Here is a 27,898-nt window from a genome sequence, read left to right as displayed (position 1 = left end):
TTAAAAATATGGATCCTGGAGCAGAGGGGCCACCAGTTATCAAAGTGACTCCTCTTCAACAAATGCTTGCCTCTTGTACTGGAGCTATACTGACATCACTGATGGGTAAAATAATATGTAGATTATGTAACTGAATGAATCATTGATTCCATTTGAGTTTTACTATCTGTGAAATAATGATAATATTATCATTCATGCTTCATCATGATAACAAAAGAACCCTGGACAGAGAATCAAGAGACTAGAATTTTAGTCCTTGCTTTGCCATTCTCAGGGTGAATGCACGTTGGGATAGTCCTTATTCTCTTTGAAATTAATTTTCCGTCTTTAAAATTAGGGGCTTAGGAGTTCTTTGAGGTCCCTATCAGTATTAAACTTTTATGACTCTATTATCCTTTTTTTAATAGACAGTAAGAAGATGGAATAAAATATTAGCATAATGAAAAATGCAGAAATTGAACAACTTATAGTAGCAACAAATTCAAATTATATTTTACTTTGCTTTAGTAACAGTGAATTGCTTAAATTCCTCTGGACCACATTTTTCTGTCTTTTTTAATGAATTTCTTGTAGACACAGCCAAATGACAGTTAGGTGACAGTTTAGCATTTTAATGACTTTAACTTGGCTAGTTTATTTAAATAAGATAGCAGATGATTAGAAAAAATGTAAACTAATTGCTTTAGAATGTAGTGTCTTTAGGTCAGAATGCTAGGGTTGTAAAGGCTTTAGAGATTTCTAATGTGACGTCCTCATTCTCAGACAGGAAATACAGCCTGCAAATTAAAACCATTCTCCTTTGCTTCACTGTTCCCAAATGGGGTTACACAATGTGGTAGTAAGGATGATTTATGACTAGCTTACTCAAATTTGCATTATTTGTAGTTTTTGTTTGATATAGGTGAATTTAGCAGAATAGGAAGACTTATATTGTTTGATTATTGATTACTTGTAATACAGAGTTATTCTCAAATATTTAAATGGACTTTTGGAACTTTCATTCTTTACCTTTAGATAACATATTTTCTTATAAATACTAGTATTTTAGTTTTAATGCTAAGGGAATTATAGTTGTAGAAATATTATAAATGAGAGTTGAGTACTTGTGAGAGAAGTAATTACATTTTCTCATTGGTACTCTTAACAAAATTCAAGGGCAAGAAATTAGAATGTTAACACTCAAAACCACTTTAAGATAAATAATCTTACCCATTATATAGTCATGAGGAAAGGTATCATTCGGTTTATTTTGTGTTCTTTGGACAAATGTCTATACAATTTGTAGGTATCACTTGTTAATTGAGATTTATGTATCTTCATAGTGACACCCTTTGATGTTGTTAAAATTCGACTCCAAGCCCAAAACAACCCATTCCCCAAAGGTATGTGTTCTGCTTATCCTGAAAACATTATGTTAGATTTTTAAATGTCGCTGTATTCATTTTTGTTTGAATAATATTCTTTTTGTTAGTTTTTAAAAATTGATGCCTTTATCCTCATGCAGAAACATTTTCTCATTTCTTAGTTGTACATGATGAGGTCTAGGCAGAAAACAAATACAGTTGACCCTTAAACAATGAGGGGGTTAACACTGCCCACTGTCCATGTAGTTGACTGCCTGTAATTTATAGTTGGCCCTCAGTGTCCACAGTTCCTCTGTTTTTGCAGTTCCTCATCCTTGGATTCAACCAACTACAGATTGTCTAGTACTGTAGTATTTACTATTGAAAAAAATCTGCATAAGTAGACTTTCACAGTTCAAACCTGTGTTGTTCAAGGGTCAACTGCCTGTGTGTATGTGTATATAAAACATATAACACTTTCATGAACCTACTAATTAAAGCAGAGGACAATTTTATATTTGAGTATATGCCTCACAAGTAAGAACAGAATTAAACTTGTAAGGCATTTTAGAATCTAGCTTCCTACTTTAGTCCAAGAGCTGTGCTCATCCTACAGTATTCATCCAACAGTCATCTAATTGTTGCTTGAATAGTGATAGGAAAGTCATTATTTTACCAGGCAGCTTGGTTAATTGCTGGACATTATAGCTTATGTGGACTTTGAGAAGAAAGAGTAGTTATATGTTTTTATTAGATGGGCAAAAATAGCGATTCCTTGATCAATATTTTGCGGTTTTATAAAGATAATGCTGTTTCAAACATTTTTAAATAGCAGAAAACAGACTGTGAGAAAGCTAGCTTTCTCACAGACATAAATGCCACTCTCTTGAATGCATAGCAGTGAGACAATGAACATCAGGCATTGTTTCAGGTGGATGAAAGGATAGATGGATTGTAGGAAGATCCTGAAAAGTAAAGTAGTTTCCTGTACATTAAAGTTAGACTAATGTATTATGAAATTGACAATTATATATGGTTGAATAGAGAAGACAGTTTTGGCAGCAAGAATGAATCCAATAATGGGAAGGATCATTATTAGAGAAAGTTGTAGTCAGTTAAGAGGGAGCTAACAAATGTCTAGATTGAGCAGTATAAATACAGAGGAAGGGACAAAGCACAGCATTATTTACATTGGTTGAGAAAAACATATTTTTTCAGTCTTTTTTCAATTGATGTATAACATTGTATTAGTTTTAGGTGTACACTGTAATGATTTCATATATGTATATATTGAAAAATGATTACCACAATAAATTTAGTCAACTTTCATAACCTCACATAGTTAATAAATTTTTTTCCATGTAATGAGATCTTTTAAGATCTACTCTCTTAGCAACTTTCAGATATACATTAGATTTCATAATATATTTTTGTCTGAATTGCCCTTACATACCGCAGGGTTTTCTTCTGGTCAAATAGAGAAGATGTACACCCATGCTGTCTTTTCAAAACAGGTTTTCTCCTCTGTCTTCCCTCTCCACTCCCTCAGATAACCGAAAAGAATTTATTTCCATGTGCATTTGCTGACTGAAGTCCTGAAAACGTAATCCACTAATTTACTCAATTGCTTTTCACCACTGTGAGTTTACAGCCCAGTGCTATGTCATTAAACAAATCAAATTATTTATGTTTCATCCTAAAAGGTGAAGACAAAGTTATGTCTTTGTGTAGCCTGCTCATCGTACTTTCATTTTGTTCATATGTAAAAATAATGCAGTTTTGTGAAATAATCACTGACTGTTAGAATCTTCTTTGTTAGGAAAATGTTTCTTATATAGTAATGGACTTATGGATCATCTATGTGTCTGTGAAGAGGAAGGCAACAAAGCATGGTATAAGAAGCCAGGACGTTTCCAGGGAACGTTGGTAAAGAGATTATATTATTTATAATCACAGTATGTTTTCTATTCTAATATTTACTCTTATATATGAAATATTTAACGATTACAGGAGAGTAAAATGTCCATCAGGTAGTTAGCATGCTTATCCACAGTTAAAAAGTAGACATTGAAGCAGGAAAGGGAAAGTACTTTTTTTGCTTTTAATTCTTTGCTAACTTTATTTTCATCTGTTTATGCTTAGGGAGTAGGTTTTCTTAAACTTTTTTATTTTGAGATACTTGTAGATCATATACAATTTTAAGAAAAATATACAGACACACCCTCTGTACCCTTTTTCCAGTTTCCCCCAGTGGTAACATGTGACAAGATGAGTACAGTAGACCACAGGATATTCACATTGATACAGTGAAGATACAGACAATTCCATCACCACAAGGATTCTTCCTATTTCCCTTTTATAGCTACATCCACTTCTTAACTCCTGGCAATCACTAATCTGTTTTCTATTTATATAATTTTGTCACTTCAAGAATGTTACATAAATGAAATAACATAGAACATTTTGGGTTTGGCACTTTTCACTTAATTATCTGAAGATTCATTCAAGTTGTTTAATGTATCAATAGTTTGTTCCTTTTTATTACTCACTAGTATTACATGGTATGGATGTACCACAGTTTGTTTTCTGAGTGGTTTCCAGTTTTTGGCTCTGAATAAAACTGCTACATACATTCATTCACAGGTTTTTGTGTGAAAGTAAGTTTAAGAAAAAACTGCTCACGGTTTTTCTCTCTGAACATTCTACTTAGAACACTTCTGAACCGATATGTGGGTTTTTTTCCCCATACCAAGCAACTCTCCAGGGGACACAAACTGGGTATTCTACAATTTAACTCAATTCTGACACCATCTACCTGGAGTTAGTGTCAGGTCCCACAGGACTGCTCCCACTTCAGATGCCACTTGCAAGTCCAGGTTGTCACCTATGTTTCTGACTGACTGGCTGTAAATCAGAGGTTCCCAAGATCTCCTCTTGGGTTCAGTAATTTGCTAGAACAGCTCACAGAACTCAGAAAACAGTTTACTTACTAGATTACTAGTTGATTATGAAAGGATACAACTCAGGAACAGCCAGATAGAAGAGATGCATAGGGCAAGACTTGGGGGAAGGGGTGTGGAGCTTCCATGTCCTCTCCAGGTGTGTCACTCTCCCAGCACCTCCCTGTGTTCACCAACCTGGAAGCTTCCAAATGCCATTCTTTAGAGATTTTTATGGAGGCTTCATTACATAGACACGATTGATCAAATCACTGGCCCTTGGTGAATGACTAAACCTCCAGTTCTGCCTCCCTTCCCAGAACCCCTGAGGTTGGGGACTGGGGTAGGGTGGGGAGGGTGGGACTAAAAGTCCCAGCCTTCTAATCAAGTGGTTGGTTCCTCCTGGCAACCAGCCCCCATCCTTGGGTTCTCTAGGGCCTTTCCAAAAATCACCTCATTAGCATAAACTTAGGTGTGGTTGAAAGAGGCTTGTTGTGAATAACAAAAGACACTACTTCCACCTCTTATCCTCTGGAGCTATTTCAGGACTGAGAACAAAAGACCAAAAATTATCAACAAAAGATGCTTCCTTTGCTCTGTATTAATTAGGAAATTATAAGAGTTTTGGAGCTGTGTGCCAGGAACCATGGATTAAGGCCAAAATGTATATTTCTTATTATTAATCATAATATCACTGTTAGTCTTCATTTCTCTGGGGTAAATGTCCATGAGTGCAGTTGTTGGGTCATATGGTAGTTGCATGTTTAAGGTTTAAGAAACTGCCAACCTGTTTACGAGACTGGTAGGACCATTTTACATTCCCAGTGGCAATGTATGACTGATCTAATTTCTCCACAACCTCACTAGCATTTGGTGTTGTCACTATTTTTATTTTAGCAATTATGATAGGTGTGTAGTAATATCTCATTGTGGTTTTAATTTACACTTCCCTGGTGGTTAGTGATGTTGAAAACCTATTCATGTGTTTATTAGCCATCAGTATATCCTCTTCAGTGAAATGGCTCTTCGTGTCTTTTGCCCATTTTCTAATTTAACTGTTTGTATTTTTACTGTTAAGTTTTAAATGCTCCTTATACTATCTAGATATGAGTCCTTTGTTGAATGTGTGATTACTAAACATTCTTTCCCACTCTAACTTCCCTTCTTATACCCTTAAACAGGGTCTTTCATGGAGTAAAAGTTATTAATTTTGATGAAGTCCAATTTGTCAATTTTTTCTTTATAGATCATGCTTTTGGTGTCAAATCTAAGAACTATTTACCCTAAGATCTGAAGATTCTTCTCCTGTTTTTAAAGTCCTTGATCCATTTGAGTCATTCTTATATAATGTATGGGTTTGAGGTTGAAGTTTGATCCTTTTTGTTTTAGCATGTGGTTGTCCAGTTGCGTTTGTTGAAAAGGCTATCTTTCCTCCATTAAGATGCTTTTGCACGTTGTCAGAAATCACTGGGGCATATTGTGTGATTTCTAGGTTGTTTATTCTGTAACATTTGTCTGTTACCTACATCAATACCACACGGTCTTAGTGTAGCTATAGAATAAGTCCTGAAATCAGGTAAACTGATTCCTCCCACCTTATTCTTATTTTTCTTTTTGAAAGTTGTTTTAGCTATTTCCAACTTTTCTTTGTCTTTCCATATAAATTTTAGACCTATCTATCGACCTATCAGTAGATACGTAGGTATCTGTATCTCACATTTTCTTTATCCATTCATCTATTTACGTTGCTTTCATATCTTGGTTATTGTAAATAATGCTTGAGTGAACATAGGGTGCATACACCTTTTTGAATTAGTATTTTTGTTTTCTTTGTATACATACCCACGAGTGGAATTGCTGGGTCATGTGGTACTTCTATTTAAAGTTTTTTGACGAAGCTTCATACTGTTTTCCATTGTGGCTGCACCAATTTACATTCCCACCAACAGTGCATAAGAGTTCCCTTTTCTCCACATCCTTGCCAACACTTGTTATTTGTTGTCTTTTGGATAATAGCCATTTTTACAGGTGTGAGGTGATATCTCATTGTGGTTTTGATTGGCATTTCCCTGATGATTAGTGATGGTGAGCATCTTTTCATGTGCCTGTTGGCCATCTTTATGTCTTCTTTGGAAAAATTTCTGTTTAGATTCTCTGCCAATTTTTTAATCAGGTTTTTTTTTTTTGGTTTTTTTGATGTTCAGTTCTATAAGTTCTTTGTATATTTTGGGTATTCACCACCTGTTGGATATATCATTTGCAAATATTTTCTCCTGTTCCAGTGGGTAGCCTTTTAGTTTTGTTGATAGTTTTCTTCGCTGTGCAAAATCTTTTTAGTTTGATGTAGTCCCATTTGTTTATTTTTCCTTTTGTTTCCCTTGCCTGAGGAGACATATCCAAAAAAATATTGCAAAGACCAATGTCAAAGAGCATACTGCCTATGTTTTCTTCTTCTTTTTAAAAAATTATTTATTTTATTTATTTTGGCTGCACCAGGTCTTAGTTGCAGTACACGGGATCTTCGTTGCAGCATGTGGGATCTTTAGTTGTGGCATGTGGACTCTTTTTTTTTTTTTTTTTTTTGCGGTACACGGGCCTCTCACTGTTGTGGCCTCTCCTGTTGTGGAGCACAGGCTCCGGATGCGCAGGCTCAGCAGCCATGGCTCACGGGCCCAGCTGCTCCGCGGCATGTGGGATCTTCCTGGACCGGGGCATGAACCCGTGTCCCCTGCATCGGCAGGCGGACTCTCAACCACTGTGCCACCAGGGAAGCCCAGCATGTGGACTCTTAGTTGTGGCATGGGAACTCTTAGTTGCGGCATGCATGTGGGATCTAGTTCCCTGACCAGGGATTGAACCCAGGCCCCATGCATTGGGAGCACAGAGTCTTACCCACTGCACCACCAGGGAAGTCCCCTGCCTATGTTTTTTTCTATTAAGATTTTTGCCTTCGGGTCTTAAGTTTAAGTCTTTAATCCGTTTTGAATTTTTTTAAATTAATTAATTTATTTTTAGCTGTGTTGAGTCTTCATTGCTGCATGCGGTCTTTCATGGGCTTCTCATTTCTCATTGAGGTGGCTTCTCTTATTGTGGAGCACGGGCTGTAGGCGTACGGGTTTCAGTAGTTGTGGCAAGCGGGCTTAGTAGTTGTGGCTCGCAGGCTCTAGAGCACAGGCTCAGTAGTTGTGCACAGGCTTTGTTGCTCCGTGGCATGTGGGATCTTTCTGGAGCAGGGATTGAACCCGTGTCCCATGCATTGGCAGGCAGTTTTGTTTTTTTGTTTTTGTTGTTGTGGTACGAGGGCCTCTCACTGCTGTGGCCTCTCCCGTTGTGGAGCACAGACTCCGGATGCGCAGGCTCAGCGGTCATGGCTCACAGGCCCAGCCGCTCCGCGGCATGTGGGATCTTCCTGGACCGGGGCACGAACCTGTGTCCCCTGCATCGGCAGGCGGACTCTCAACCACTGCGCCACCAGGGAAGCCCGGCCGGTAGATTCTTAAGCACTGTATCACCAGGGAAGTCCCTGAATTTATTTTTGTGCATGGTGTGAGAGAGTAGTCCAGTTTGATTCTTTTGCATGTAGCTGTCCAGTTTTCCCAACACTGTTTATTGAAGAGGCTGTCTTTTCCTCATTGTATATTCTTGCCTCCTTTATTATAGATTAATTGCCCACTTAAGTGTGTGGGTTCATTCCTGGGCTCTCAATTCTGTTCTATTGATCTATGTGTCTGTTTTTGTGCCAGTACCATATTGTTTTGATTACTGTAGCTTTATAATATGTTTGGAATCAGGGACAATGATACCTCCAGCTTTGTTGTTCTTTCTCAAGATTGTTTTGACAATTCAGGGTCTTTTGTGTTTCCATACAAATTTTAGAATTATTTGTTCTAGTTCTGTGAAGAATGCCATTGGTATTTTGATAGGTATTGCATTGAATCTGTAGATTACCTTCGGTAGTATGATCATTTTAACTATTAATTCTTTTTTTTAAAATTTATTTTATTTATTTTTTATTTTGGGCTGCATTGGGTCTTCGTTGCTGTGCACGGGCTTTTTCTCTAGTTGCGGTGAGTGGGGGTGCTATTCTTCATTGCAGTGTGTAGGCTTCTCATTGCGGTGGCTTCCCTTTGTTGTGGAGCATGGGCTCTAGGTGCACGGGCTTCAGTAGTTGTGGCACTCAGGCTCAGTAGTTGTGGCTCATGGGCTCTAGAGTGCAGGCTCAGTAGTTGTGGCACACGGGCTTAGTTGCTCCACGGCATGTGGGATCTTCCTGGTCCAGGGATAGAACCCGTGTCCCCTGCATTGGCAGGTGGATTCTTAACCACTGCGCCACCAGGGAAGTCCCAACGGTATTAATTCTTCCAATCCAAGAACATCTGTTTGTGTCATCTTCAATTTCTTATAATTTTCTGAGTTCAGTATTTTACCTCCTTAGATTTATTCCTAGGTATTTTATCCTTTTTTATGTGATTGTGAATGGGATTATTTCCTTAATTTCCCTGATAGCTTGTTGTTAGTGTATAGAAATGCAACAGATTTCTGTATATTAATTTACATTCTTGCAATTTTACCAAATTCATTGAGGAGCTCTAGTATTTTTCTGCTAGCATCTTTAGGACTTACTATGTATAGTATCATGTCATCTGCAAACAATGACAGTTTTACTTCTTCCTTTCCAATTTGGATTCCTTTTTTTTTTTTCTTCTCTGACTGTTGTGGCTAGGACTTCCAAAACTATGTTGAATAAACTATAGTGAATAAAAGTGGTGAGAGTGGGCATCCTTGTCTTGTTCCTGATATTAGAGGAAGTGGTTTCAGCTTTTAACTGTTGAGTATGATGCTAGCTGTGGGCTTGTTGTATATGGCTTTTATTATGTTGAGGTATGTTCCCTCTATAACCATATACCCACTTTGTTGAGAGTTTTTATCATGAATGAATGTTGAATTTTTGCAGAAGCTTTTTCTGCATCTGTAGAGATGATCATATGGATTTTATTCTTCAGTTTGTTAATGTGGTGTATAATTGATTTATGGATATTGAACCATCCTCGCATCCCTGGGATAAATCCCACTCGATCCTGGTGTATGATCCCTTTTGATCATTGTTTATCATATTGTTGAATTCGGTTTGCTCATACTTTATTGAGGATTTTTGCATCTGTGTCATCAGTGATATTGGCCTGTCATTTTCTTTTTTGGTGTGATATCTTTGTCTGGTTTTGGTATCAGGGCATTGCTGGCCTCATAGAATGAGTTCAGAAGTGTTCCTTCCTCTGCAATTTTTTGGAATAGTTTTGGAAGGATAGGTGTTAACTCTTCTCTAAGTGGTAGAATTTACCTGTGAAGCCATGTGGTCCTGGACTTTTGTTTGTTGGGAGTTTGTAAATTACTGATTCAGTTGCATTACTGGCATTTCATCTGTTTGTATTTTCTGTTTCTTCCTGGTTCAGTGTTTGGAGAGTGTACATTTAGGAATTTTTCCATTTTTTTCTTGGTCATCCATTTTACTGGCATGTAGTTGTTCATAGTAATCTATTATGATCCTTTGTATTTCTGTGGTGCCAGTTGTAAGATCCCATTTTGATTTATAGGTTTTTGTGTATATATTCCTTTGCTGAGGCTTTCTAATTTTTCATTAGTTTCAGACATGTTTGTAAGTGATCATTCAGTGATTCATACGTTGACTGTTTTAAAATCTTTGTCAGATAATTCTAATTTCTGTCAGTCTCAGTGTTGGTATCTATTTATTGTCTCTTCATTCAGTCTGACATCTTCCTGCTTATTTATTTATTTGCCATGCTGTGCAGCTTGCGGGATCTTAGTTCCCCGACCAGGGATCGAACCCGGGCCCCTGGCAGTGAGAGCACCAAGTCCTAACCACTGGACCGCCAGGGAATTCCCTCTTCCTGCTTCTTAAAATGACAAGTGATTTTTTTCTTTTTTACTGAAACCAGGAAATTTTGAGTATTATGTTATGCAACTCTGAATCTCATTTAAACATTCTATTTTAACTGGCCTTTTTGACACTGTTAACTCAGGAAGAGGGGTGCCACCCTGTTATGTCTGGGCAGAACTGGAAGTCCAGGTTCCTCACTCAGCCTCCACTGACACATAGGGTGTGGGAGAGGGCTCTTTGCTGTTGGACAGTGTGGTCTGAATGTTTGTGTCCCCCTCCAAATTCATGTGCTGAAATCCTTATGCCTGATGCAGTTGTTTTAGGAGGTGGAGCCTTTGGGAGTTGATTAGGCCATGAGGGCAGAGACCTCATGAGATTAATGCCCTTAGTAAAGAGACCCCAGAGAGTTCCCTTGCCCCTTCTGCCCTGTGAGGACACAGTGAGAAGTCTGAGATCCAGAAGAGGACCCTCATTTGACCTTGCCAGCACCCTGATCTTGGACTTCCAGCCTTAAGAACTGTGAGAAATAAATTTATGTTGTTCATAAGCTATCCAGTCTGTGGTGTTTTGTTTAGCAGCCTTAACAGACTAAGACAGTGGGTGTGGAATTTCTGACTCCCCTTGTGATTTCCACTGCCACTGGTGGGGGGCGGTAGTCTCATTACTGTCAAGTGATGGTAAAAGTCCTGATTCTCCACTACTCCTTCTCTGATACCACTGTAAGAACCCTTAGCATATTCATTATTGTTATTTAAAAATCCCCAGTCTGATCCTTCCAAAATCTCTGCCATATCTGAATCTGGTTCTGATGCTTCGTTTGTTTCTTCAGACTATATTTTTTGCCTTTTAGCATGCTTTGTAATTCTTTTCGTTGAAAGCTGGACATGATGTATTTGGTTAAAAGGCTGAGGTAGATAGACCTTTAATGTGAGCTTTATCTGGCTAGACATTAGGCTATGTTTACTGCTTGTTATAGCTGTGTTGTCAGAGACTAAAATTTCCTCTACTGTCCTAGTTTTTGTCTTGCCTGTTGTCTTTGGGTTTTCCTGGAGACTCCTCAGATAGTAAAATAGTTTCCCTTGAGTGTAAGGTTTTTTTTTTAAGGAGAATAGAGATTTGGGCATATTTCAAAAATGGTTACTTTTCCCCTTACCCTGCTGGAAACAGGAGGGGATTTTTCTCTGATCCTAACAGTGAGAATATGGTAGGGCTCATGGAAGTGAAACTCATGAAAGCATAAGGACCCTCCTACAGTAGCCCCCTCAAGAGTTTTTGATTCTTGAGTTAGTCTACACTGAGCAATCTGTCAATTATAAAGTTTTCCTGTTGGTTTCCTGGTTCTTACTTGGGCTTCTACTCTATTAAGCTGTGAGTGAGTCTCTGTCTTTTTTACTGAAAAAAGACAGAGTGTTCAAGGCAGCAGTTTGACCTGTGACCTCAATTCTCTGATCAGTCTAAGAGGAGTTGTTGATTTTTCATTTTGTTCAGGTTTTTTCTTGTTGTGAGGACGGAAGTGATGACTTCCAAGCTCTTTACATATAGGACCAGAAATCAGAATTCTTCTTTGGATTTATTTTGGTCATTGTCTTCTACTTTCTTGGGTAGAAACATGGATTATTGATTTTCAGCCTTTCTTTTCTCAGCTCAGCATTTAAAGCCATAAATTTCCTTCAAAGCACTAAATTAGATGTGTTCCACAAATTTTGATGTTGTGTTTCCATTATCAGTTGAAATATTTTCTCATTTCCTTTGTAATTTTTTTTGCCATGGATTATTTAGAAGTCCAATATTCAATTTCCCAATAATTGGATTTTTTTCGAGATATCTTATTGTTCCTGATTTCTAATTTAATTCCAATGTGGTCAAAGGAACACACTCTGTAAGTTTTCAGATTTTTGAAATTTATTGAGTCTTGTGTAATGGACCTACGTATGATCTGTCTTGGTGATTATTTTTAGTGCACTTTAAAACCTGTATTCTGCAGTTGTTGGGTATAGTGTTCTATAAACCATTAGGTCAGGGTGGCTGATGCTTCATTTAGATCTTCTGAATTCTTACAGATTTTTAAAATTATTCTATCATTCTCTGATAGAGGATATAATAAACTTTAGTTATGATTGAGGATTTGTCTGTTTTCTTTTTTAGTTCTGTCAGGTTTGCTTCATGGGTTTTGAACCTCTCATTAGGAACATTCACTTGATATGTTTTCTGATACATTTTTATTATAATGAAATCTCTTTATCACCAGTAATGTTCATTATCTTGAAGTCTTTTATCTGTATGTAATATAGCCACCTTTCAGCTTTCTCATATTAGTGTTTATATGGCCTCTTTTTCCATTCGTTTACTCCAAGACAGTGATATAGTTGTGCCTTGTTTTTTTTACCCTAGAGACTCTTCAGATAGGATCTGAGACTTTTGCAGTTCTTTTAGCTGTGATCATCTGTTGTTTTACAGGAGCCCTGTTGATATAGTGGCTTTTAATTGGGAAATTTAGTCCTTTAATATAATTTTTCATGTGGTTGGGTGTTAATCTACTGTCTCTGTATGGGTTTTTTTTTTTTCCTAACTGCTCCCCTTTTCCCTCATTTCTTGCCTTTTTGGGGATTATTTGAATTTTAATAATATTACATTGATTTCTCCATTCCCATTTCTAGGGAGACAGTTCTTCAAAAGTGTTTCACATTTCTTCATATCTTGTGAGCATGGCACTGGCTGCCCTTTGTTCCCGACCATCTTTTCAAGGGTGTTTGTAGAGTGAATAACCTTGGAAGATTCAGTGCTTCCCTCTAGAGCAAGGGGATGGCATCCTTACTTCCTATTATAAAGGATTTGGATTCCCTAAGGTCAGATTTTCTTTCCTGTAATGCAGTCCCACTGTGTGTTTGGGTGTCATCTATCCTTCTTCACATTGCCCTGTGGAAATTGGGGCTCAGGAAACAGGCATCAAAATGCTGATACTCTGGCTGCTGCTACTGCCGCAAGTAATAAACTGTATGTCTCACCCCAGAGAGTTCTGTCTTTACCATCTCTCATGATACCGTGGCAGGCTGACTTGCTAACTAGCAAGTAGAGTGAAATCTCAGACCCCTTACAGGCTTGACATCCTTTACTCCCTCCTCTTCCTTTGTGCTATTGCTTCATTGATAGTCCATCTTGTTACCTTACAAATTCCACAATTCACAATTAGAATTTTTGATTTAAATAGTCTTATGTCTTTTAAATAGTTAAGAAAAAAGAGAGAAATACATATTTTACATGTAACCACTTATTTACCATTTCTTTTGTACTTCCTGCCTTTCTGAAGATTGTAGTTACAATGTGCCATCATGACCCTTTATCCTGAAGAACTTTTTACAGCATTTCTTTAGTGAAGGTATTTTGGCAGTGCAGTCTCTAAGTTTTTGTTCTTACAGAAATGTCTTTATAAAGCATTTTTGAAGTGTGTTTGGCAGCATATAGAATTCTGGCTTCATTTTTTTTCAGCACCTTAAATATGTCATTACATTGTCTTTTGGCCTTTCATGTGTCTGATGAGAAGTTAGTCTTCATTTATCATCCTTTCCCTATATGTATTTTGTCACTTTTCTTTTGTTTTTTGTTTGTTTGTTTGGGTTTGGTTTTTTAAATAATTCTTTCTTATCATGTTCTGAATTCACAGCATTTTTTTAAAATTTATTTTTAATTTTATTTATTTTGGGGTGTGTTAGGCCTTCATTGCTGCGTGAGGGCTTTCTCTAGTTGCGGCGAGCAGGGGCTACTCTTTGTTGCAGTGCGTAGGCTTCTCATTGTGGTGGCTTCTCGTTGCGGAGCACAAGCTCTAGGTGCATGGGCTTCAGTAGTCATGGCATGCAGGCTCAGTAGTTGGGGCACATGGGCTTAGTTGCTCCATGGCATGTGGGATCTTCCTGGACCAGGAATCGAACCCGTGTCCTCAGCATTGGCAGGCGAATTCTTAACAACTGTGCCAGCAGGGAAGTCCCTGTTTGTTTTTATTCAGTTGGGATTTTTTTGAGATTTTGGGCTCTGATATCTTTCACTAATTTGGGGAAGTTTTTGGTCATCATTTCATCAAGTAATTTCCTGTTCTATTCTGTTTCCTTTCCTCTATGACTCCACATAAACCTGTGTTATACCACTTGATATTTCCCCTCAGGTCTCTGAGGCTCTGCTAATTTTTCTTCATTCTCTTTTTTTGGCCACGCTGCACAGATTGCTGGATCATAGTTCCCTGATCAGGGATTGAACCGGGCCCTTGGCAGTGAAAATGCAGAGTCCTAACCACTGGACTGCCAGGAAATTCCCATTTTTCTTCATTCTTTTTCTCTTCCTTCTTCAGATTTAATAAGTTCTGTCTTCAACTCCAATGACTCCTTGATGTCTTCTTTCTGCTATTAAGCCCACTTAGTGAATTTTTTGTTTCAGGTTTAGAATTTTCATTTGGCAGTTTTTTTATAGTAACTATTTCCTTGCTGAAATTACAAATTTTTCCATTCATTATGCATACATCATCTTTTAAATTCTTGAACGTGTTTATAATAGGTGCTTTGGAATGCTTGTCTGCTGATTGCATCATCTTAATCATCTCAGTGTTGGTTTCTGTTGACTACTTTTTCTTTGAGTATGGGCACATTTTCTTGTTTCTTTTTATGTCTAATGAATTTTGATTGGATAGTGAACATTATGAAGAATGCATTGTAAAGACTGTGGATTTTTTTATATTCTTCTAAAGAGTCGGTTCTGTTCTAGAAGGCAGTTAACTTTGGCTGGATTCAGCCTTTCACACTCAGGCACCATTGTGGTGGGCTGCAGCTGAAATTTCCACCCAGCCTTTAGTTGCTGGGGGTTTTTTTGTTTGTTTTTGCCAGAATTCTGTTGTCTTCTCCTGGGGTTGCATAATTTAGTGGTGAGCCACGTTTTGTGGCTGATTTTGTCTCTAAATTTGGGGGCTTATGTCCTCTGCAGCCTTTTTTCCTAGGATTTCCCTTGTAACTTTCTGATTAGTCTACCAGACTGAACTCTGATATTTGCCATCTCAAGCAAGTAAACGTGCTTTTCCTTGCAACTCCCACAGGCAAAAAGCTGTAAATTTGCAAATCTCACTCATTGCACTTTGTCTTTCAACAGTAAGCTTCCCTATAGTTTCTACTTGCTTTTGGTTCTTCTCCAGAGACTTCAGATATTGGGTTTAAATAATATTTTCTCAGATTTCATAATTGGACAGGAGAGTTAATCTCTGCTATTCGTCCACTTCCTTTTTATAATAATCTTTGAAAACATTGCTTCTAAGCCCTCAGTAGAACAATCCCAAGCTGAGTAATGTAGATTTTATTCTGTAAGCAGGAAGTATCATCCAGAAATGCTTTACTTGTGTTTGAAAGTTGAGAAAAATTCTTATTTTTTTTAAAGAATGGGCATACATAAATCTGAGAAGCTTTTATTTTAGAAATAAGTGCTTGAAAGAAGCAAGTTACCAATCAGTTATCACTATAAACTTTTTTGTATATAAGGTTCAGGTATATATTTTGACCACTTCTTTCTATTATAATTTTAGGATGCCTTCTTGAAAATCATTCGAAATGAGGGCATTAAATCCCTTTGGAGTGGCCTTCCTCCTACCTTGTAAGTTGAACTTTAATATTTTTCTTACTAAATGATGGTTGTTATTTTGCCTTATAATCAGCCTCGTTGGACAACATCATGCATTTTTAATGTTAGTGCTTTTTCATTTTCTAGAGTATTTTTTTGTGAATCTCACAGCTATCCACATATTTGATGATTTGCTGAAAGGATTCACAAGACCTAAAGAAGGTGATACTCATGTCTGCGGTTTAGTACAGCAAAAGAAACGAAGCAGAATCAGTAAGGGGAAAGGACACAACAGGAGTTGACCAGGCAAAGGCACCCTGAGCCCGCCCGTGTGACCCTGCAGAGTGTGTGCTGCTTCTCCCAGCACTGAGCTGCAGCCACACACGCAGTGTTTCTGTCTCATGCAGCCCTGGAGTCTGAGTCTAGGGCTTGTATGCGGGCTGGTGACATAGGCACATTCTGTTTGTGACCAGCTGTGATTACCAAAACTCCAGCACCCCTTAAAAGCAAGCAGATGTTTACCAAAAATCACATCATTTGCACAAATCAACCTAGACAAGCTGGTTTAGTGCTCCAGACATACAGAAAAACCTTGTTATAGGGAATATTCCAAGGGCTAAATTCCTTGGGGTGACCAAAGGTCAAGCAGGCAGATAGGTCCTCCTGAAGATACAGATTAGAGCAGTTAGGCCTGCTGTGTTCACTTTGGTGCACAAGCATAATTTTTTTTTTCATGTTCAGAAATTAAGAATTTAGTGTTCATTTGACTTTATTTTACTAAAATAATGAGAGGTATTGTGCTATGTATACTTTCCTTTTCCAGATGATTATAATTCTCTACTAACTAGCTATTATATGAATTAACATGACAAGCTAGTAAGGCTGAATGTAAAAATCCCATAATATCTTGACTTTCTCTGCCTCCTTTCTTTCTAATTTATCTTTTTATAGAGCAAATTAGTCAGTTTTGAGGCATATATTCTAAACAGTGCCTGAGGTTATAAAGTTAGCGGTAGATCCAAGAGCAGCAGTCGGTCTTATTCCTACATTCTCATCGTCACACTTCACTGTAGAACATTAGGCATTTCCATGTGTGGTCTGTTAATGTCCTTGGTTAGGCCATAAACAGAGACTGTTTTTTTGTTGCATTAATATTTATGACATGATAGTACCTGCAACTTTGTGTTTAATTAATAACTCCCTCTTGATATTTTCATTTAAAAGAATAAGTCATTGGAATTTCCTCAAAATTCTAGTATATATAATTCCAGCGACATTAATTGTAATTTATTTTCAGTCATAAGTAGGTATGGTATATGGTCCACAGTTCAAAAGAATTTTACAATTGTGCTTGTACTTTTAACTTTAGTGATTTTCATGTTATCGTAATGTAGTTGGGAAGGAAGACCAGAAACAGAATAAGTCAAGGAGGTAGCAAAGTGTCCTCATTTGTCTTTTCCTATTTATGACCTGACTGGGTACTCTGTAACTTAACTTCTCAACTACAATATAAACCTTTGGAGAGCACATCCGTACTTTACACCTTTTGGTTGCCAAAGTTAAACACTAATAATTTGTTAAATAAAAAAAAAATTGATCTCATGGCTGATTTGTTGTGGTTTTCAGCTTATATAAAATAGAAGGATTTTATCTTATATTTAATAATAAGAATATGCTTAAGCCTTTGATAATGTTGTACAAATCTTTTTGTGTTTCTAACAGAGTGATGGCAGTTCCTGCCACAGTTATTTATTTTACCTGCTATGATCAATTAACTGCTCTTCTGAGATCTAAATTAGGAGAAAATGAAAACCGCATACCAATTGTTGCTGGAATTATGGCCAGACGTAAGTAATAAATTACTATATTTTCATTCTGATTTCTGCTTAACGCTTGTTTTAAAATTTTGACATAGAGAATTTGTTTAAAATACAGAGTATTGGTAAAGGTATATTTTGCATTGTAGTTTGTACTAATTTGTTAATATCTATACCCTAGAAGTCATATTGTATGATGATTGCCATCAGAATGAGATGGGATCAGCCTATCCCTGTCAAATCTTGGACAGAGATTTTAGATTTGAGATTTTAGACTTTAGAGTCTAGATTTTAGGATGATAACAGATAGCTGTCAAATTAATGCCAACGTCTTTAATCATTTTTCTTATAGACTTTGAGATTCAGAGTTTAATCATAAGGAAATTTGCCTCTGCACAGAAGGACATTTTTCTCTGTGCAGTGGAAATGAGGTTTGTAGTAGTTCTGGTTGATGTATAAGGGTTGTGGAACTGCTCTTGAAAGAGTTGAAACCAGAAAGAGTAAGGGATGTGAAATACCTTTATCAAGGAAAAAAATCTGAGCCAGTATGGTTGGTATCATAAGATATTTAAGGTTTGCTTCATTTCAGAATAAAAGCTTAAAATACAAAAAGGCATGAAATATTAATTTTTGCATGTGTGTTTTCATAATGCATGGCTTTATTTTTGTTGTATTTGCTTGTTTGTACTAGTTGGTGCAGTAACTGTAATAAGTCCACTGGAATTGATTAGAACCAAGATGCAATCTAAGAAGTTTTCTTACGAGGAACTGCATCAATTTGTCAGCAAGAAAGTATCTGAAGATGGTTGGATTTCCCTCTGGAGGGGCTGGGCTCCTACCGTTCTTAGAGATGTACCATTCTCAGGTAGGGTTTATCTGCAGGTTTGCCTTACATATCACTTTTAAATCAACTAAATTTTAAACACATTAAGGCTAAAGGTAAGTTATCTTCTTTAGTGACCACACACTCCTAGTTCAGTGTTGGGCTCTCAGATCTTGATAAGTATTTATTGAATGAACAGTTTCTAATTCAAGCCTGGCTTTCTTTTCTCTTTGTGTTTGTTTAATTTCTTTTTAAACATTAATTGGTGTGTATTCATAGTTAGATAATGCAAAGTACCTTTAAAATTAAGTCATAATTAGTAAGATAAGTAAAGTACTACAAATCAAGATATTATAAAATACATTTAAGGGACTTCCCTGGTGGCGCAGTGGTTAGGAATCCACCTGCCAATGCAGGGGAAACGGGTTCGATCCCTGGTCCGGGAAGATCCCACATGCCGCGGAGCAACTGAGCCCGTGTGCCGCAACTACTGAGCCTGCACTCTAGAGCCTGCAAGCCACAATTACTGAGCCCACGTGCCACAACTACTGAAGTCTGCGCACCGCAACAAGAGAAGCCACCACAACAAGAAGCCTGCACACTACAACAAAGAGTAGCCCCCGCTCACCACAACCAGAGAAAAGCATGTGTGCAGCAACGAAGACCCAGTGTGGCAATAAATACATACATACATACGTTTAAGACCACCTGTGAATTATATTGACTCCTACTTTTTTCAGTTATTAAAGATAAAAATCTCCCCCACTGAGTGTCCTGTAGGGACTGTTATAAATCAGATTTGAGATTGTTCTAATCATTGAATTATACAAAGGTAGAAAAATCATGAAAAAGAAGTGCAAAAATAACAAATAACTTGTAGAATGTGCATACTTCAGTAGTGTTGGGTTGGCCAAAAAGTTCTTTCGGGTCTTTGGTAACATGGGAAAATCCCGTGGCCAACCCAGTATTTCTCTCGTGAATCTCAGAAGTTTCCATTTAAAACCTGGAAGATTGCAGCATTATTTACGATAGCCAGGACATGGAAGCAACCTAAGTGTCCGTCGACATATGAGTGGATAAAGAAGATGTGGCACATACATACAGTACAATGGAATATTACTCAGGCATAAAAAGGAGTGAAACTGAGTTATTTGTAGTGAGGTGGATGGACCTCGAGTCTGTCATACAGAGTAAAGTAAGTCAGAAAGAGAAAAACAAATACTGTGTGCTAACACATATATATGGAATCTAAAACAAAAACGGTTCTGAAGAACCTAGGGGCAGGACAGGAATAAAGATGCAGAAGTAGAGAGTGGACTTGAGGACACGGGGAGGGGGAAGGGTGAGCTGGGACGAAGTGAGAGAGTGGCATGGACATGTATACACTACCAGATGTAAAACAGATAGCTAGTGGGAAGCAGCCACATAGCACAGGGAGATCAGCTCGGTGCTTTGTGACCACCTAGAGGGGTGGGATAGGGAGGGTGGGAGGGAGACGCAAGGCGGGTGGTTATGGGGATGTATGTATACGTATAGCTGATTCACTTTGTTATACAGCAGAAACTAACACACCATTGTAAAGCAATTATATTCCAATAAAGATCTTAAAAATAAATAAATAAATAAAACCTGGAAGAAATAATTATTGAGAACCCTTGTATTAACATTCCTTTTTCCCTTTGAGTTACTCCTTTTCTTGGGCTGTCATTCACATCTCTGCATCTTTCCCTTTCCATTAGTATTTTTCTTCAACGTTTTGTGTTCAGTTATGCTTTATAGAAACATCATAGATTCCTAGACCAATACTTTTTCATTTTTTAATTATATTTGATACATAAAAAGTAATGAAGATATAAATTATGCAGTGCACTAATAAAATGGACACCTGTGAAGTCACCACTTCAATATATGAATTAGAATATTGAATTTTTAAAATCATGAAACCACGTATGTCCACCTCCACTGCCACATCCTCAGTGGTAACCACTACACTGAATTTTAATCATTTATTTGATTTCTAAAAAGTTTTACCATGTATGTATTACTGCTAAATAATGTTACTGACTTTTGCCTATTTTTGAGGTTTATAACTTATTTTACTCAAAAATATAAGATTTATTCTTGGTTTTCATGTGTAACTGTTTTGTTTTCACTCGTGTTTATGTCTGAGAAAACAAGTAAACAATGCTGTGAACATTTTTTTTTAACGTGTATGGGTGTAAGAATCTCTTCAGTTTTAGATTTGCTGGTTCATGTAAATATACACATTTAAAATTTTATGTGGTAATATCGAACCCTTTTCTAAAGTGATTGTGCAGATCACAACCATCAGCTTCCTGCTGCTTCATTTCAAACCCTCACCAGCACTTTTATTGCCAAAAGTTCTTAATTTTTGTTTACCTAGTGATATAAAGTGGTATCTCACTTTAACTTACATTTCCCTGATTATTAACGAGGTTGGACACTGTTTCATTGGCCATTTATTTATCCATAATTGATTAGGGATTACGGCTGAAATAAGTATTCATTTCCTCCTCGTATGGATAGTTATCCAGGCATCATTTATTGAATAACCGTACCTGCTGCCGGGATTTGTTGTGTCACCTGTCGTATCAAAGTTTCATATATGCATGGATGTGTTTCACTGGCCAACTTGTTTAACCCTGTACTAACAGTACAGTACTGTCTAAATTAAAGTACATAATAAAAAAATCTTCATGTTACCTTTTTTTGCCGTAGGAATGTCCTTTTTCTTTATAACTTTTGAAGTCTTTTAGTAGAGATTTAAAATTTTCTTTATAAAGGTTACATATACAACCTCTTTTTCTAACATTCATTTATAGGTACCACTCACCCACAACTTTTAGTGCCTATTTTAAAAGACCTATTAAAAAAAAAGCTGTCTGAATCTTTGTGGTTGCTGCAGTGTTACCGTCAGTTCTTGTCTGTTAGCTTATATTCAGCTACTTGTAAGCTCTTATAGATTCTAATTTGCCTATCTTTTACATTTTCTATGTAGACAATAATATGTAAATTGTAACTACTTTATTTCTTCATTTTTTAATAGTTACAGCTTTTTTTCTATAAATACTGTGCTTACTGTGCTGCCTAGTACAATTTTGAATAGCAGCGATAGTGTTGCATCCCTGTCATTTTCCTCATTCTAAAGGAAATAGTTCTGTTGTTCCACCGTTAATAATTTTTGCTACAAGTTCTTGATGCATATCCTTTATCAAGTTGGAGAATTTCCCTTTTATTCCTAGGTTTCTAAGAAATTTCTTTGTTTGCTTTAAATGAAAGTGTATTGAATTTTATAAAATGCTTTTCCATCATTTTTAGATGATCATACAATTCTGTTAATGTGGTATATGGCATCTAAAGAACTTATTATATTTACTGCCTTTGCATTCATCAGATAACTCAATTTAGTCATAGCATGTGATCGTTTATGAGATAGTCTGGCTTCAGTTGCTGATTATTATTTTTTATTTTTTAGGATTTTTACATCAATGTTCATGAATGAGATGGGAACTGTACTTTTCCTTTCCTCTCCTGTCCTTGTCAGGTTTTGAAATTAAAGTCCTTTTTACTGATGCATAGTTTTTTTGTTTATAAGAAGACTACTAGAATATTATTGAGTTTTTTTTTTAAATCTCTCCTAGTATGTGTCTAAGCAGAAAGCAAGGTGTGTCAAGACTAGAATTCTCTTTTCTTTAACATACAGTATTCCTTAACTATTTAAAGTCCGCATTTCATTTCTAAATATGTATTCATTGCATTCTCTGTTTTTACAGCAATGTACTGGTATAACTATGAAGTTTTAAAGAAGTGGTTGTGTGCAAAATCTGGCTTATATGAACCGACATTTATGATCAACTTTACTTCAGGGGCATTATCTGGTTCTGTAAGTTTATTCTTTTGTTGTTAATATTCCACAATAGTGATAATTGTCTTACTAAAATAGAACAAAATATTATGTAGCATTTCACGTCTATTGAGATAGTACTTTGGGGCTGCAGTGCTTTAAAATTTTTATAAGTATTTACTACCCTATTTTGAAGATAAATTACTAGCCATTAAATATTTTAAAATTCATTTTATATGTTTTTATTATATTACTAATACATTATATTTTTCTGAATCTTTTGGATTTGTTAGATCATTACAGTTGTGATAATGGTAAGAGTTTAAATAGTACTTTATTCTTTACAAGGTATTTGGCAATTTGGTCATTAAATGCCAATAGATCTGGTTAGTGAATATTTTATAGAGTGTCATCTCATATGTATAATCAGATTGAATAGAAGTAATTTCATCCTTTGCTAATTCCTGTTTCTTTGGGAACATTCTGGCTGAGTACCTCTTAAAAGAATTTTAATAAAAGTTATAGTCAGAAGGGAGAAATCTCAAATGACCATTTTTGGGTAGCGGAGAGTTCACCTTTTGCCACCACTCCACATAATGAAAAGTTGTGTAGTGGACTGCCTTTATGCACATTCTTATCACCATGATCTTGGCCACAAAGAGCTTTCTTATACCCACATACTTAGCAAGTGAATTTGTGATGACACAGAGGGATGTGCTGACATATTGGAACCAAATGAAAACAAGAGTGAAGGAGCATAGTGAGGTCATGGAGACCTGCAGAAAAATACTGGAGTAACTGTGTCAGAAAACCTAGGCTAAGGAAGCCCCTGAGATTGCGTTCAAAATTTAGACGTGAATATTCCCGGGTCTGAGATCTGTCAGATTAAGCCTAGTGGGGTATAAAACTATTGAGGTAAAAGAGCAATTCTTTTTAGCAATTTAAGTAGTTAGAATACCAGCAAAATCTTTTCATTATCTTTCTTATTTGTGAGGTGATTAAAAGTAACTTGATTGTATTTTATTTATATCTTAATCCAGCACGAATGAAGAAAAACAAGTACTATTTATATTTAGAGATTCATAACAGTTGGAATTGTAGAACCAATTCTGTACTTAATGCTTTATATCTTTAAAAAAAAAAAGGCTATGTATCCTATAGCCATTGAATAATGGCTATAGGCTGTTGTCCCAGTTTTCCAGTAATATGAAGGAACGTTCTCTCTTTTACTACTTCTGCCTAACATAGAAAATTTATTTTTAAAAATTTTAATGATTTAGAAAATACTGCTGCCTTTTGACTGTTATCAAATAACAGCAGAAAAAGCACATCAGTGGGACAATGTCCAGGCTTTCTGTCAGAAAACAAAATAGCCTAAACCATATCATTTTACAAAGTGTCAGGCTCATATCACATTGTTGCTACCTTTGATACTCCCATCGGCCCTCCCTATCCAGAGGTTCTGCATCTGCAGAGTCAACCAATTTGATTCCTGATTGTTGAATCCACGGATGTAGAACCGCAGATATGGAGGGCCGACTCTACTGCGCCATTTTATATAAGGGATTTGAGCATCTGCAGATTTGGGTATCTGTAACCAGTACCCCCCGGATACTAAGAGACAACCGTATGTGTTAGATTGTGGAGATGGAGACACAATAGTCGACTTTATCTTACCTGAGATCTTTGAAACTGATTTCATTTCAAGAACTTAAACCTTTTAACGTTGACAGGTGAAGTAAATATAAATGATTTTAAAGGGTATTTTATGAGCATATTGGCCAAATGTGAGTTGGGAAGCAAAAAATAGAGACCAGGTTTTACTTTGTATGATTGTTGTATCAGATATTATGAGACATTCTTCAGGGAATTTATTCTTTCAAAAAACCTTCATTGCGGGCTTCCCTGGTGGCGCAGTGGTTGAGAGTCCGCCTGCCGATGCAGGGGACACTGGTTCATGCCCCGGTCTGGGAAGATCCCACATGCCGCGGAGCGGCTGGGCCCGTGAGCCATGGCCGCTGAGCCTGCGCGTCCGGAGCCTGTGCTCCGCAGCGGGAGAGGCCACAACAGTGAGAGGCCCGCGTACTGCAAAAAAAAAAAAAAAAAAAAAAAAAAAAAACCTTCATTGCTTAATTAGGGCATTATGAAAATAATTGTTAAATTGATTCATTTTGAGGTAAGTTTTTAAAAATGTGACTTGTGAGCTACATTTGATAAATATGTTGAAACCTATAAAGAAAAGGTATATAGAACTAAAAGTAAATTTTCTTTTTTTAAATTTAATTTTTAATTATATTTATTTTAAAAACATTTGTTGGAAAATTTTAAATGCTTACTAGATACTTGGGACTTTCCACTTTAAAATATTATACCTTCATATGTAGTAAAGGAATAATGGAACACACAGGAGCATCAGAAAATGTGAATACTGGTTTCAGAGTCAGAGAGGTCTGGTTGGAATTCTGACTCTGCCACTAATAGTTGTGTGACCTCAGGAAAATAGGGGAACTTTTCTGAGACTGTTTACTTACTCCTGAATTTTGGGAGGAATACGTAAGACATATATCTGTTTTCTTTAATAGAGCTTCTTTTAAATACCTCTGGTTTCATTTTATGTTTCAGTTTAGTTGTGATTTTTATTACTATCCTTATTAAGTAATGTGCTAATTAGAATATTAAAATACTTTAGGAAAAATTTAAAAATAGATTTAAATCAGTTTTACTTTTTGTTAGTTTGCAGCTGTTGTAACTTTGCCATTTGATGTGGTAAAAACACAAAAGCAGACACAACTTTGGATATATGAAAGTCGGAAAAGTAAGTGTAATTAATTTACAACATTTTTAAGATGCCATGAAAAATTTTTTCTTTCCAGATACTAAGTTAGGAATATCTAAAATAGGGAAAACAAGATTTTTTTTCCCTTTGTTACCTTACTCTTTATCTAACTCAAACTAATACACTGTTAGAATGGAATACCCAGAAAAAAATACTCTAAACCTACAAAAAAATTTAAGAAATCTTAAAGACTATGCATTTTGCCTGCCATGAGTTAAGTCTCATACCTGCTATATAGAAGATTAAATTATGTAGTCTTTCAAATAAACGTAGGCAAACCAGGGTGAAGGATAGGCAATTACTGGGAAACCTTTTTTCTTAGTGCATCTTGTGTCATTAGTATGCAGACACATTTTGTTGTTGTTTATTTTTTAGCTTCCCTTCTTTTGATGTGTTTTTTCTGCCTGTTATCCCATCTACTTCTTTATAACCTATAATTCCTTCTAGAACAAAAGCGTACTGTTAGTTGCATCTACTAGATCCATTCTGTCATTATTATAGAAAGTATAGCAAGCCCACTGGAAATGGGGCTTCGATTGTTTCTGAAACATACAATTGTTAGGATTTGATAAATTTGGATGGTCAGTAGATGAGTGTTTATTTTATTGTCTATGCTTGAAATATTTAATAATCACAGTGTTTCCTTACACTGTAAGAAGTTGCTTATCACCTGTAGGATTAGCTCTTTGATGTTGGATCTTTAGGCAGGAGATACTTTTGAGGTTCTTTTAGAGCTCTGCAATGGCTTACCTCCAGTTGATAACTCTGTTCTTTCTCTTTTACATTAATTTCACCCTGCTATTAAAATAGAGACCAGTCTGGGACTTGAGTTCTATAAGATTAGAAATACCCAGCTACTTGGCCTCCTTTCTTTTACCAGTTGTTTCCAGAATTTAAATGAAATAATTTAAACATGAAGTATAAGTTACCAACTTGTAAAGTTTTTGTCATTGACTTTTTTTAGAAAGTTAAATTCCAGTCATAAATATTTTGTTCTTGGTTTTAAAATATGTATGTAATTACTATATTTATACTTACATTATTTATATTGATAGTTTAGCTTCTTAAGTAAATCACAAGGCCTCATTTATCTTCATAGGCAGAGAATCTGATATTTTATATACAAGAAATTTTGAGATAATGAGCCCCTCTTCATTAAGTGGCAAATTCTAAAAAGCTGTTTTTGAAAGCTATCTTTCTCTAATTTTTCCCTTTTTTCCTAGGCATACTTAATAATACGTACTTTAGTCTTTCTTCATGGCTGAGAGTTGTCATCATTGTACACATTGATTACTGTAGAGTTTCATAATGCAGCTCTCAGAAGCTAGTGAGGATAACTTAGGAGTGTTTGCCCAACATTCAGTGGTCTCAAACCACGACTTTGAAATCTTCAGCTTCACAGTTTTCACATAGTAGTATGCCTACTTCTCGGCAGACTTTTTTCACCTATTGCATCTAGTAGTCTGTGGGCTAAGCCAGATGCTTGTAATCGTTGTGTAAAATGAAGGTAAGCAAACTTTATGTATGAACAGCTCGTTCATGAGGTTTATGTTTGAACTTCAGTAACATCTATTTTTGCTGTTTTCAAAAGATATATAAATTAGTTTTTACTGTGTTCCAGATATTTGAGTAATTGCAAATAAGTGAGATGTTACTGATAGTTACAGGAAAAATCTCCCCTTCAGAGGAGATAGCACTGCTTTAATTTATTTCAAGACTGGTACATCTAGTATTCAGAAAGGTTTTAATAAAGCAGGACCTCACTAGGGAGGAATGAGCTATTTTCCTCAAAACCTCTTTTTGGGAAAAAAATTATTTTTTAACGTATGCAATAAAAATTCATGAAAAATGGTTATCAGGGCTTTACTTTGGCTTTGGGAACCCCATGAAGATTTCTGTACATCTTTAAAATTTTTCATTATGAAAGATTTTTAAGACGTGGAAAAAAGTACAAAGGATATACATACCACCAAGCTTAAGAAACAAACATCATCAGTTCAGGAGAAGTCTTGTGTATATTCCTCCTTGACTGCATCTGGTCCTATGTACCTTAAAACTTATTGCCTTTATGATTTTTTCTTTTTAATGAATCCAACTATTAAAAATAAGATTTAAAATAGCTCTTTAGGTAAACAGATCTGTTCTTACTATAGTGAAATGATATACCACAAAGGCCATAAACACTCTTTTATGTGTATTATCTGTATTAGAAATTAAGTGGTAATTTATAATAGCATCATTTCTTTAACACTTAGTTTCTATGCCTTTGCAAATGTCAACGTGGGCTATAATGAAGAACATTGTTGCTAAGAATGGATTTTCTGGATTATTTACAGGTAAAAATATTTCCTTTATCAAATCATTGACTAAAATGATTACTTTCAAATCTATCACCTTCCTAAATTACCTTTCAGCAGGAAATTACTGAATATATTCCACATTTACTATTTCCTCCTAAATATCTTTGCTATAAAAGTTTAAAAATGTTAAATAACAGTAGATGTACTATTGATAGAGGTGAGGAGTGAGCAGTTTGGCTTCTTCTTTGACAACAGTTTATGGGACAGTATTTCATATATCACTTCACTTACTTTGATAACTATCAGAACGAAACCAAATAAGTTACATTTTAAAAAAAGGTAAAATTTGTTGTGATTTTTTTCTATTCTCTTTTCAGGCCTAATTCCTCGTTTAATTAAAATTGCTCCTGCTTGTGCTGTTATGATCAGTACATATGAATTTGGAAAGTCTTTTTTCCAGAAACAAAATGCTCGAAGACAGCAATACTAG

At 36.1% G+C, this 27,898-nt stretch overlaps 1 protein-coding gene across 1 annotated transcript; it reads left to right on the top strand.

The window, feature by feature from the left end:
- On the top strand, window positions 1–27,898 carry SLC25A40 (solute carrier family 25 member 40; the record flags this gene model as incomplete). The annotated part of the gene is made up of 10 exons (XM_079710967.1): window positions 1–105; window positions 1,323–1,382; window positions 3,163–3,269; window positions 15,733–15,800; window positions 17,490–17,614; window positions 18,276–18,449; window positions 22,202–22,311; window positions 25,006–25,087; window positions 27,364–27,444; window positions 27,786–27,898. The coding sequence occupies exons 1-10, from the start codon at window positions 9–11 to the stop codon at window positions 27,896–27,898; spliced, it is 1,017 nt and encodes a 338-aa protein (XP_079567093.1). The 5' UTR covers window positions 1–8.

The sequence above is a fragment of the Hyperoodon ampullatus genome, assembly GCF_949752795.1.
Source record: "Hyperoodon ampullatus genome assembly, chromosome: 9".
Classification (NCBI taxonomy): Eukaryota; Metazoa; Chordata; class Mammalia; order Artiodactyla; family Ziphiidae; genus Hyperoodon; species Hyperoodon ampullatus.
This window is presented reverse-complemented; position numbering and strand designations above follow the sequence as displayed.